Source organism: Pongo pygmaeus, chromosome 11 (assembly GCF_028885625.2).
Source record: "Pongo pygmaeus isolate AG05252 chromosome 11, NHGRI_mPonPyg2-v2.0_pri, whole genome shotgun sequence".
In the NCBI taxonomy this organism is placed as follows: Eukaryota; Metazoa; Chordata; class Mammalia; order Primates; family Hominidae; genus Pongo; species Pongo pygmaeus.
In genome coordinates, this window is record NC_072384.2 from 112032281 (window position 1) to 112046596 (window position 14316).

At 34.5% G+C, this 14316-nt stretch overlaps 1 protein-coding gene across 4 annotated transcripts in view; it reads right to left on the reverse strand.

Annotated features, from left to right (window-relative positions):
• The window catches only part of ERBB4 (erb-b2 receptor tyrosine kinase 4), a 1171999-nt gene that overhangs the window by 290449 nt on the left and 867234 nt on the right, over positions 1–14316 (reverse strand). For all 4 annotated transcript variants that reach the window (XM_054477568.2, XM_054477569.2, XM_063647921.1 and 1 more), the window contains exons 13-14: positions 12484–12616; positions 6571–6664 (exon numbers count right to left, since the gene is read on the reverse strand). In XM_054477568.2, the coding sequence (XP_054333543.1) occupies positions 6571–6664; positions 12484–12616 (227 nt within the window). The remainder of the gene's footprint in view (positions 1–6570; positions 6665–12483; positions 12617–14316) is intronic.

Sequence of the window (14316 nt, forward strand, 5' to 3'; positions counted from 1 at the left end):
AAAATTTAGAACACTTTGGTAAATGCTATCTTTCTTAAAAGACATCCCCGATGCTTTCATACATTCAGCTGTTGTGGACAACAGCTACCTGAAATGTACTTTTGCATCTCCTTTTTGGACACCATATTGTCTTAAAATACCTCTCCTCTTTGACCACTCCCCTTTGGAACTTCTTCCCCTGACCCATTTCTCCCTAAAATCTGGCTATGTCCGTAGGGTTCAACAATCATTACAGTTCACGTTGAAAACAACTTAAATAAATAAGATATAGTAAGTATACAGAGAGACAATTCTATCACACTTGTAGTTATAAACAATGAGAATTTGGCAGTCAGGAGTTAACACTAAGTTATAAAGAACTGGATATTAGGTAGGGATTGTAAAGATAACGGGAGTACCTTATATCCTAAACCAGGAGTGTCCAATGTTTTGGCTTCCCTGGGCCACATTGGAAGAAGAATTGTCTTGGGCCACACATAAAATACACCAACACTAATGACAGCTGATGAGCCAAAAAAAAAAAAAAAAAATTGCAAAAAAACTCATAGTGTTTTAAGAAAGTTTATGAATTTGTGGTGGGTCACACTCAAAGCTGTCCTGGGCTGCATGTGGCCAATGGGCTGCAGGTGGGGAGAGCTTGTCCTACACAAATGTTCATCCAAGAGCAGCCAGATATTACAAATTGGTTACTTAAGGCATCAGAAAATCGAGAAATATGATATTTTACAATTTAAAAATGGAGGCATATGAATGAAGAATAGAAGTGTAAAGAAGAAAAAGTAATCAGGAAGAGCTTTCAGGAAATCCTGAGTGGGGCTCAATCAAGCACTTGTCCATTTCACTATTTTGATGTGAGGCTCAGAGCTTGAAAAAAAAAAAAAAGCCTATAAAACCTAATCCTGATTCCACTTGAGGAGTTTGCTAATGGTAACTTCTTATTTCTTCCCAAAAAAGAATACTTCACATCCTTCCAATTTTAACACCTGCTTATGGGTACTTAGGCACGTAATATTGTCTATTACACAGAATCATTTACTGTGCAAGTATGCTCAGTACCATGACTTATTGTACAAGACAAGAGACATGCTGATGTCTTCTTGCAGCACACAGAATAAAACTTACAATGAGTAAATTAGGCAGAGTCTGAATTAAGAATTAGGAATTATTCTTCTAAGTAATGTAAACGTATTTTTCTTACAATGTAAAATCATGTCCAGGTGAAGTCAAAAGATATAAAGTTATAAAAGTAAAATCAAGTTCATATTTAATCTTTAAGTATACTGTAATGAGATAAATAACTTTTTGTTCTTTGTTTTTTAGGCATCTTTTAACTATAGTCATGTGACACTTAATGACCGGAATATATTCTGAGCAATGCATCATTAGGTGATTTCATCATTGCGCAGATATCACATAGTGTACCTACGCAAACCTGTATGGTGTAGCCTACTTCATACCTAGGCCATATGGTATAGCCTTTTGCTCCTGGACTACAAACTGCACAGCATGTTACTGTACTGAATATTGTAGGCGATAGTAATACAATAATAAGCATGTGTGTATCTAAACATATCTAAATGTAGAAAGGGTACAGTAAAGGCATGATATTATAATTTTACGGGAACGCCATTGCGTTATGTCCATCACTAACTGAAATGTCGTTATGGAGTGCGTGACTGTATTTGATTGTATTATCATGATAGAAAACCTAATGTCCCAGGCTGACATAACTAAAAATGTCCTGGCAAATCTCAGAAAAAGAAACATACTGATTCCCTATCTCATTTCCATAATAAAGAGACTTAAAGAAATATACCTGTGTCTAATGTTTACTCTTTTTTCATTATATTCCCAAAGGCTTTAAGAACCGAGGCACAATAAATGAATTGATCAATGCAATAATAGAAAATGAAGGTCAAGGCAATATTCTTCCTTATCCCTAATTCTAAGCTACCTCTGGAGTCAATAATCTAGACAGACAACTAAAGGATAGGTTGAATCCTTATAGAAGCATGACTTTTTTTTTGAGTCGTCATTGATGTTTTTCTCTGGTAGCTACTGTAAAAGATAAATTTATTATTCACCAGTGACCAGTTATCTTCTATTCCAGTCACATGAGAAGATTATAATTCTCCTCCCACCAGAGATAAGATATGGCTTAATTTGGACAATGAAATATAACTAGAGGTGATTATGAGATAACTAGTGCTTAAGTCTCCAGCCTTCTCTCTCTGGTGCCATGACTCACAGACCCCATGTAGAAGTGGAAGTGCCATAAATTTAAAGCATCCCCGAATGGTAGACCATAACAGGGAGGGGAGCTGCCTTAGAACATTTCCCAGATTTCCAGTGTACTTTACAAGATGGACGGGTGTGGTGGCTCACATCTTTAATCCCAGCACTTTGGGAGGCCTAGGTGGGCAGATCACTTGAGGCCAGCAGTTCAAGACCAACCTGGGCAACATGGTGAAACCCCATCACTACAAAAAATATAAAAATTAGCCAGGCATGGTGGCACGTGTCTGTAAACCCAGCTACTCAGGAGGCTGAGGCATGAGACTCATTTGTGCCCAGGAAGCAGAGGTTGTAGTGAGCTGAGACCACGCCACTGCACTACAGTCTGGGCGATAGAGTGAGACTCCGTCTCAAAAAAAAAAAAAGAAAACAAGCAAAAAACAACTATGTACTTTATATGAAAAAAAAGAACTTAAACTTATTTATGTAAGCTACTGCAATATGGAAGTTATTTGTTATAGCAGCACAAATTTTATTAACCTAAATTTAACAGCTTTTTCACTTTTATAGGAATGTATTTCAAAATCAGTTCCCTTACTATTTTTTCTCTTCTTTTGCTGCCTCTCTAGCCTAAGTTTTGGTCTCCTGAAACGGTCTGATTTCCCAGGCTTGTCTTTCTTCTCATATTTCCTCCTATACCCTTCTGGATAGGACTGCATAAAAGTAATGAAAGTAAAGCAGAGTGAATAAAATTATGAAAAATTAAATAAAATATAGAAGACCAAGTGTGGACAGACAAGGACATAAGTGCAAAGGCCTTCTTTTATTTCCAATCTATCCCTTTCAAGATTACCCTAGATTTCTGTCATTTTTAAGAAGGATTATATTATCTCATTTTACTTATAGCTGTCATAGTCCCTGAAAGCATTTTATCCCTATTGCACTGAAGACATTGTTTCCTGGGGGACAAAAGTGAACTGAGATGTATGAGAAATTTGGAGTCAGAACTTCTATGGTTGAGTCACAGTTTCATATCCTACTGACGTGCTGACTTTTGGAGTAACTTTCTAATCATTATTGGTTAAATTTTTTTATATTTTAAAGGGAGAAAGTGATAGCATGCTTCAGATGTAACAGTGTTTGGTAAACATAAGTATATATCAGTTTTTGTCATTGGGGAAATATTCATAGATCAAAAAATGTGATTTCAACAGAATATATCATAAGATCAGGAATGGGATTTCCAAGTGGCTTTGATGACTTCTTCCTCAATTTCATCAAAATGCCAGTCTAATGAAGAAGCTTCCAGAACCTCTTGGATATCTTAAATGATAAATGACTGTTATCTGGCACACAAAACCATCTCTGACTCTAGTTGCGGTCATTAACATGTGGGCCCAGAAACAGGCAAAAACCTAATATGAATCGCTAAGGGTTGAAAGAAACCAAGCCATAGTGGGAACAATGTTTGGGCCACTGGTTGAGCTCAGCCATGCGAGTTTTTCGGACACCATTACTGAAAGACATCGTGTTCTTACCCGCTTAGCATTCAAAGATTACTGATTGTTTAACTATAAATAATTTTAGAAATCAACTTTTAGAGTTTTAAAAATGTATATTTTTATAACAATCTCAAGTTTTTTGAGGAAAAATGAATAAAGAAACTGCAAAAACCCACAAATAAGGAGAAATTAATGAATGAGTTATTCACTAGCATAATTTTATGCAACAGGAGGCATCATGAAGAAGAGAAAAAGCATGGAACTGATAAGCACACTGAGACTGGAAGGTAAAATTGTGATTCCAAAGGTCTCAATACTACAGAACAATTCATTTAACTACATTGAGCAATTCATTTAACATCTCTGAGATTATTTCCTCATTGGAAAAATGGGAGTAATACCTACAAGACAATAAAATAAAATGTAGGTGAAAATACCTAGCACAGAACTAGCTCACAAAAGGCCCTCAGTAATGTGTGTTAAATCATGAATATAAATATGATCCAAGATGGTCAGATTAATTCTGACTTGATTCATAGGTAAAGTGGTCATTGAATTTTTTCACACCTGAAAACTAATAAAGGCACACTGAAGGCACAGTTATTGAAGTCTCTCCTTAGTGAAGGTTAGACTTTGCTACAGATGGTAAGCGAACATCAAGTTTTCATACACGGGATTTTTTTCATGAAATTAGAAAAAAATATGGTGTCTTATTATGCTACATTTAAGCAGATTAGTTTTTTGTCTATAGGATTAGGTGAACTAAAAGTATTAGTTCATAAATATATTTGATTTTTCTGAAAAGTCACAATTGCAAGAAAGGCCAAAATATTATTACTTGAATGTATTTTCATTATACAGTATACAATAGATGAAGAAAAGATAATGTGAAAAAATTAAAATATGCAAATAATGCAACTTCTTAATTTTTGAGAAATAATTTTGAATATTAGTGTTTGAATTTTCAAATATTTAAAAACCTAACAATATGTATGCTCATGAAGCCTGGCACAAAGTAGGTACTAAATAATATTTGCTGAATAAATGAATAAGATGTTTCTTAAAGCCTTGCTCAAACCAAAAAGGTTAAGAGAAAGAAATAGGAAATTACATGTGTGAAGAAAAAAAACTAATCTAGAAAATTGTAATCAGAAATTTATAGGAAATATCAGTGCAGTGTCACCTGTAGTGATTCACAAATGAAACATTAGGCAAGTTTTGGCAGTTGCTCATAATTTTTTGAAAAGTGTTTCTGTAAAGCTATGTCTAATATATATTATGATTGGATCTAGAGGCCTATGATGATTCCCAGCCTATTCAGATGAGACGGCCAAATCCTTGATTATTTTAATTATACATTTTGAAAAGTTTCAGTCTCTCAGAAAGAGATTTTTTCATTCCATGATTAATAGTCAAGAAGTTACCTAAATATGTTCGTTTTTAAAGACTTATACAGATATCTCAACCTGCCTTAACAAGCCAAGGCAGAAATTCACTTCCCTGTGTTTCATGACATTCTTTACAGAATTCATATTTCTCACACTGTCAGTTAATTGCATTTTTCATGACTGTCCATAATGGAGAAAGAAAATAGCTGCAAATGCCCTTTGCATACTTACTTGGAGATTGTTACATATTAAATTGCCTTTTACACTTTGGTTCTTCACACCAAACAACACCACTTCTTTTTCTCAGAGGTCTAATTTTCCAAGCTAATCATCCTTGTGGTAGTCCTCTGAACTGGCCAACTTTCCCACATCTTTCTTTAGATAAAGTTCCAGAGCAGCTCATTGGGGCCTAATGGAAGTTTGGAGGGCTCAATGATATATATTTTTTTTCTAAGCTAATTAAGCGCTGAATAAGCATTCTGGTATAAAAATTAATACTATTTAAATTTCCAATGAAATCGTACAGAGCAATGTGAAGCTCTTGTCTATGCACAAATGTTGGTCTCAAATTATCCACTGAGAGACGATTCAATAACACACATAAACTGGAAATGTGTCTAAAGAAGGATGAAAATGATACTTAGGAATGAAAAATTTATACTGATCTCATTATTAAGAAAAACTCCAATGATGGAAACCAAAGAGAGGTCTAAAAAATAATTATAATTTTCTCTCTGAGGCTAACTCCAAACTATGTAAATGAGACCTCGTCCATGAGAACTTTCCTAATCCTATAACCCCTCCTTGGATTCTCATAGCTCAATTCTTCCCTCTGCCGTAGTATTTATTGCACTGCTTTAGATTTTAGTTTATGAGTACTTGTCTCCTTCTTTCCACTGTCTTTCACACTGCCACAATAGTTAAAGGATTAAATGCATATAAAAATGTGTGATAGCTTTCCTCAAATACAACATGAACTTCTACATTTGCATATGTTTATGTTTCTTCTTTCCAGATTATTCTTCAAAGCATAGCTCAAGCATCACTTCTCTATAGCCTATCTTGATGTCTCAATTTCCATCCCAAAGACAGAATTAGTTTTTCCTTCATTTGTGTTTCTATAACAATTTATAAATATTTTTATTATGTTAGTGATTATGCTTCAATCTAATTTTTCTTTTCTATACTGCGCAACAGTCCAGGACTACTCCATATCTTATAATTCCATTTAACTATTATGTCTGGAGAATAAATATGTATGACATTGACTTTGTAACTATTTTATCTCTGCTACTAAACTTTAAGCCTCTTGTAGGCAGATAAACATGTTTTCCCATGGCATCCTATAAGTAGCTATCGAATGGATGAATAAATGATAAAATAATAACAAACATTCATACATGATACTAAATAAGCCAACACACCACAGATGTCTTCAGGCTTACCGGTCCATGGCATGTGAGGAGGCCATCTTCCATCTTCTCACACTGGGGGTCACACTCCACACAGATGGAGCCATTCTCAAACTCCCGAAATTCACTGTGAAAACAACAGCCACATGAGGAGGTGTAAGCAAACAAGCTGTCAACTTAACAAATGAAGTAACATCTGCTAAAAGTCCTATTGGCAGAGTAAATTCTAAAGTTTGTTTCTCTATGTGCCAGGAGCATCAGAAACATTAAGTTTTCCATTAAGAGAAAAGATAAACTGCAGCCAGATGGCTCTCCCTGCCCTCTATTGAGTTCAACGTTAGACTCATTCTGGAAACCTCTCTCCTGCAAGACATATTCCAGCAGTCTCAAAAAAAAAAAAAAAAAAAAAAGCTACAAAGTATAACTCTTCTGATGACACAGTAAAACCATTTTTACCTTTTTAAATAAGGCTGTGCCTGTTTTGTCTTTATATACAATTTTACTCTTGGAGAAGCTTTTATTTCTAAACTCTGAAAGAACTATTGTATTTTTCTTGTTGCTAAGTTACATGAATGTTCCCAATCCTTGTCCTTCAAATCCCAAGACTCTTCAATTTATTTTTGGTGAAACTTCAAAAACTACTTTGATTCCTCTTCTCCTTTTAAAATATCTGCCTTGGAGAATTAGAGAAAATATCTTTTTATGGTAGATTTCATTTTCTTATATTATTGATCTAATATCACAACATCTTTTTGCAGTCTAAATTCTTTTTGAAGTAATTCTATATGGTATACAATAAAAGAAACAGTTTAATAGTAACATCCTAAAACTTTCTAATTGAAATCTCCTGGGATGGCGGTCATCCCTTCCTATATCCTTACATTTTTGTGGCCATTTGTATATTACATGTTATCAACTTATGAATTTTACAATCAACGTCTACTGCAAAATTTTTTATACCAGTAATTACATATCAGTCATCTATAATATGTTTAAACCACCTCATCCCACTAAAATACAGGAGGATAAAGTACTGAGTACAGACAATTTAAGATGCCATTTACAAATCATTAATAAAATTTGACTATGTTTAGCTACTTTATTATTTTGTGCTTTTGTGTCCTGTGTTACTACTCCACACCAATAGCATTACAGATATGACAATTTTTGATTCATTAGGTGATACATTAAAATATATTTTTACCCAAAGTGAAGCATTCACTTTTTTCTCATTTGAATACTTTAAAGCCTTAATAAATGAAAGAAGTACAACGATGAGCTATGTTTTCTGTTGGTTAGTTTAAGACTACATCCATTCCAAGGCAAAATAATTAAGTTTGGTTTTCCAAATGAATAGCATAAATAGATGGCTTAATTATGTATGTAATGCACATATATTTAGTTACATGGATTATGCATTTTATAAAGTGAGATAGTAGTTTGTTATGGATCAAATCTTTTATAAATTTTCTTAATTTTAAAATCACAATTACATACAGACAGGTAATCTTTTGCATGCCTCACTGACATAAACCATACGAAGTACTCAACAAAGGAAACCTTCAGAATATAAAAGTCAAAATGAGTTGGTATGCGAGGGTAGTAAAATTATAAAGATAATCAAAAGCATTGTTTGCATAACAAAATTATGACAATTATAGCATGACTTGAGATTATCCACTGGTTTTGGATAATAGTTTCCTGGGTGATTAAAAGTTTATGGTACTAAATAAAGGTCATAGTTTTCGTATTACTAGAACAAACGTCACGTTTTTCTTATTCTTCTTCTCCAAAACCCACTTCCCCACACGCAGACTTGAGGAATAAAATGTATGTCATAAAACAATCATGGAGATGGCCTGTTGCCCTTTTCTTCCATAGACTTCCATTTGACAGGCTTCTGATTTTCCTGCTCTCAGAAAAGATCCTCCTGGCAATCTCTATTACTTCTTCTGCCCTTTATTGTGACTTTCTCCATAATTTCTCTTTTTCTTTCCTGTCCTCTAGTGATTCTATTGTGACTTCGCCAGAGTTACCCTTTCACTTGAATCAGATTTAACAATTCATAGTCTATTAAGTATGAGCTTTGCATACGGAGCTTTGTTTCACTTGGTTTTGCTATGAAACATTTCTCACAGTTTTGTTGTATGTGTTACCTTAGCAAGTCCTGTGATCAAGAGTGAATACTCTGGGATCTAGTTTTTCCAAATTTAAACCCCAGGACTGACACTAATATTTCTAGGCCTTAAATACTTCAACTTCCTTAAGCCTTATTTTAAAAAATATCCTCTGTAAAAGGAAAAAAAAGATTTCATTGAGAAGTTGCAATTATAAAATGTACAAACAGAGCTTAGACTGGTTCCCTCTTTGATGTTTCTGTGTTGTTCTTAAACTTTCACAAGAGTTTAAGCATGTTGACAGATATGGGAAGTTCTAAAGTTCCACTGCAGTTACCTATCTTTTTCATTTTTATTGCTTGAGCATTGTAATTAAGAGTTGTTGAAATACAGTGATTTATATGACATGGATTTGAATGCTAATCAGCCAGTAATTGACTGATTTTCATTTTTCCCTTCAAAAAGTCCTCTTTTTAGGATTTCTTCTCTTCTGGAGCCACATTTTTTAACACACACACATATATATATATATTTAATATATGTAATATTTATTTATATATATATAATTATATATATATTTAATATATATTTTATATATATATAACAAATAGGCTCCCTGGATTTTGGTAAATGTCATATTTATATTTGATTACTTTCAGTAGTTTTAAAAATGGCCATTCTATTTAACCATTTAATCAACTCAGATAAATAGATGAAAAAGAAAATAATGATAATATTTACGGTAGAAACTCCAACAAGATCTTATGCATTTTCTCATTTGATAATCACAACTGTCCTATAAAGTTAACACCATTATTATTCCCTTTCATATAAGAAAATCAATTGAGAATGATTAGATCTTTTGCCCAAGTTTGGATGTTTCAACTAGGAAGTAATGAAGTTGGGATATAAACTTGTTTTTCCTCAAAGGCTATCATAACCATCAGCCAATGTTGAAAGAAACTAGCCCATACCACAAGATGGAAGGTGAGCAATCCATTATTGGGCAGGCAAGAATTGCACCAGATACATACGTTGATCATCTTTCAAACTAGCCCCATGCTTATGGTTTCCTGGGGTGCCATAATTACTGCAAAACACATTAAAAACTAAGTTATAGATTTGATTTTATGATGTAAATATGAAATATGCTAAATATAAAAAACAGTGTGGTAATCAGTGTTTCTTCAGGAAACCTGTATTTTTCCTTTGGTTAGCTTTCATTGTTTTGCAGAAATGAGACAGAAACTGATGTATACATCCACGTTTATAAATTTCATATTTCTGAAAAGCTAAAAACTGTAATATTAAATAAAAACAATGGTGTTCTGGGAAAAAAACAAACAAACAAAAAATCAAGATGAAAAATCAGGTACCTTACGTTCTAGCATTGTCCTGAGTCCTATATAGTGTTGCGAGTTTAGCCCATACTTAATTAAATACTATATTTATAAGATGCTGCTATTACACAAAATGATTTCCATAATTAATTTCCTCTTTAGAATTGTACATATATATTCAATAAACTTTTAATGCAATATTCACTTAATGAAATTAGTCTATTGTGTTCCATTTTAATTTATTAGTCTATTGTGTTTTGTTTCATTTATCAATTGCTGAACGCAAAAGAAAGCATATTTTGATCTGAGGTATTTTATGTTCATAATATTGGGAACAAGCATCAACATGATTCAATGAGACAAGCAGCAAATAATTTCCTACTCATTTTCAAATTACAAGCCAAAGTTACCTCACAAAATTAAATGCTAAAATTTTCCTGAAAAATGATTAAATTCTTATTTAAAATTTTTTATACTTATGCTTCTAATATTAATATTTTCCCTTATATTTTATGGAGGGGATTGGTTTTGGACATCTTGCAAAGAAGAGACATGTCAATATCATTATGATCTATATATTTTTATTTTTCTCTTGTAAAATGCAAAATTCCAGTGTTATTTGTTGGATATCAGTGGGATAATTCATGAGGCACAAGAAGAAATGAAAGAACTTCAAAACTATACTTTCCAAAGCTATTGAAAATACTTTCAGGCCAGGTGCAGTGGCTCATACCTGTAATCCCAGCACTTTGGGAGGCCGAGGTGGGCAGATCACCTGAGGTCAGGAGTTCAAGACTAGCCTGACCAACATGGAGAAACCCTGTCTCTACTAAAAATACAAAATTAGCCTGGCATGGTGGTGGGCACCTGTAATCCCAGCTACTTGGAGACTGAGGCAGGAGAATTGCTTGAACCTGGGAGGTGGAGGTTGTGGTGAGCTGAGATCAGGCCATTGCACTCCAGCCTGGGCAACAGGAGCGAAACTCAGACTCCAAAAAATAAATTAAAAAAAAAAAAAAAAAGAAGCCAGGCGCCGTGGCTTACGCCTGTAATCCCAATACTTTGGGAGGTCAAGGCGGGTGGATCACGAGGTCAGGATATCGAGACCATCCTCACTAACACAGTGAAACCCCATTTCTACCAAAAATACAAAAAATTAGCCAGGCTTGGTGGCGGGCGCCTGTAGTCCCAGCTACTCAGGAGGCTGAGGCAGGAGAATGGCATGAACCTGGAAGGTGGAGCTTGCAGTGAGTCAAGATCACGCCACTGCACTCTAGCCAGGCAACAGAGCCAGACTCCATCTCAAAATAAAAATAAAAGTAAAAATAAAAATAAAAATAAATAAATAAAAGAAAATACTTTCAGTGAGCAACATAATAAAATTTGACTTAGGAGCAGCACTAAAAATACATTATCACATTAATGAAGGACAAGAATGATGCATCAAATAGTATGTTATGATAAAGTGATTTTATGAATATATGAAATGTTATGCAACCAGGTACTTACTAAGTTCTATTACCGGTAATGTTATTATTGAAGTACCAGATAAAATTAAAAATACTTAATTTAAAATACTGCTTAGATTATCTAAAACCTGGCAGAACACTTTCAAAACCACTTCAAATAGAAACTACAGTGGTAGTTTTTCTATTGGGCCAAGCATTTGTCAAAGACAGAAGCAAGCCATTCCTATATACAAATAGACATAAAAGTGAGTAGAAAAACACAAACAAACAAACAAACAAAAAAAGAAAACTTGCACTCCAGATGAAATTTATAGGGAAGTATGAGAGGAAAATAAAAAATATTATTGGGATATATGGAGAGGAAGATTACTTATAACAATCTCCTTCATAAAGAAAACTGGAATATATTTCTCCATTTGGCTTAAGTGTAAATTGCTATAATTTATTAAGAATTGTCTGAGTATGTTTTAAAAAATGCATATAATAGTAAACTATGTATTTGAACTTGTAATTTCAAATAAAATTATTTCTCCTTAAAAGACTTCGTCTATGTGTTGTCTCTTTTATGCAACAAGAGCTCTCCTTAAAAATCCTGGCCTGCATTTTACCATTTTCTTATAATTTAAAAATCAGAGCTAGGCCAGATGCGGTGGCTCATGCCTGTAATCCCAGCACTTTGGGAGGCCAAGGCAGGCGGATCACTAGGTCAGGAGTTCGAGACCATCCTGGCTACAACGGCGAAACCCCGTCTCTAATAAAAAATACAAAAAATTAGCCGGGCGTGGTGGCAGGCTCCTGTAGTCCCAGCTACTTGTGAGACCGAGGCAGGAGAATGACGTGAACCCGGGAGGCGGAGCTTGCAGTGAGCCGAGATCAGGCCACTGCACTCCAGCCAGGGCGACAGAGCAAGACTCCGTCTCAAAAAAACAAAAACAAAAACAAAACAAAACAAAACAAAAATCAGAACTAATCAGTCCTTCAAAGCTCATGAGGTGAAGGCAACCCTAGAAGAAGCCTTACCCATCATAGAGGTTACAAGACTCTATGCAGATCCTTCCTCTACTGAAGCGGCGACACGACAGACACTGGTCTGGCCCAGGTCCCCAACAGCCATCACTGGAACACAGATGGTTGCACACCATTCCTTCAGCAGCTGTGAAACACCAAAATCAAGGAGAAATAAAACAGAGGATTATGTCAAAACTTAAAATCTTCCTAGGTAATGCTATTTCTAAAGGAGTTCACTTAAAAGAGATCTATAGCAAATGACTTTGGTGGCCTATCCCATCGTCATGTCCCATCCTACCCGCAACTTCTTCTATATTGCAGAGTCCTGGTAGCTGTGTTTATACAGCAATCTTGCATTTTTCATAAGGTTAAATGAAAGTGAATTGCCTGTATAAAAACTATTGGGAGGACAGGTGATATAAATTATCTGTCCAAGCCAAAGAGTAAACCACACTTCTCTCAAGCCAATGCTTTGCTCCACTAATACATAAAATATTTTGGCTTCTCAGTTTGAGAGCTTCATGAAGAAATAGAAAAAAATAATATTGTCCTGAAACGAAAAAAGTATTAAAAGAGGAAAAGAAACAAAAAGAATAATTTATGGAGGGTAAGAAGGGGAGAAGGGAATAGAAATAAAACACAAGTTTTTTGCTTTCTTTGTTTTGTTTTGTTTTTTTTTTGAGACAGATTCTTGCTTTGTCACCCAGATTGAAGTGCAGTGGCACGATCTTGCCTCACTGCAACCTCCACCTCCCGGGTTTAAGCAATTCTCCTGCCTCAGCCTCCTGAGTCGCTGGGATTACAGGCGCACACCACCACGCCCAGATAATTTTTGTATTTTTAATAGAAACAGGGTTTCACCATGTTGGCCAGGCTGGTCTTAAACTCCTGACCTCAAGTGATCCACTCACCTCAGCCTCCCAAAGTGCTGGGATTACAGTAGTGAGGCACTGCGCCAGCCAAAATATAAGTTTTCTACAGGACCCTGCTGTATTCTGGCTAGGTCTACCTTGCTATTAGTCAAGTCATCACACGTAAGGAAGAAGTTTTGAAAGAATATTCAGCAAATTACAGTGATTATTTATGCAGAAGTGTAGAGATTAAAGTAGTAACAATAGTCTTTAGTGTTATCTCTATGTTATCTCTATTTTTTGTTGTTGTTGATGGTAGAAGGGCCAAATAATTTTTAAATTTCCACTTAAGGCTAATCATCTTTGTTTCCCTTTATACTGAATATCTTTTATTCAGGATATTATTATTTATACTGTATGACATTATTTTAGTGAAGAGAGATTCGATATTGATAAGAAGAGCCATAAATACTTCAAATGTTATTCTGTGTGTCTGAAAGTGATTTGAGGTATTTGAAACACAACTGTATGTGGTTTTCATGAAATATTAATAATTCTAAAGAAGATTAAAACATCAAAATCAACTTTATCTTTCCATTAGTTACCAATTTTACTTATTATGAGATGTAAAATTTTATGGCAAGAACATTTGTGAGGTGGGTTGGGATGGCACTGAATATGGTAGTTTAATATAAGCAGGCAACCATATCTGTGAAATCTGTGAAAGTTAACTTCTCTAACATATGCTTGAGAGAGCAAATCGCCCACACCTGTGATCCTGACTAGTTCTGAAACAGTGAAACAAATATTCCAATTCATATTTTCTTTGTCCTATATCCTGGGGTTATTAAAAAGGCCCCATGGTAAACTGTGTAAAAATTTTTTAAAGGCAGACTTAGATCTATCAACAAATCTTGCTACTTCTTGAATAATCTCTTTCAGTATAGTTTAAGAGAGGAATGTGTGTGTATGTGTGTCTGTGTGCAGCAGTTTT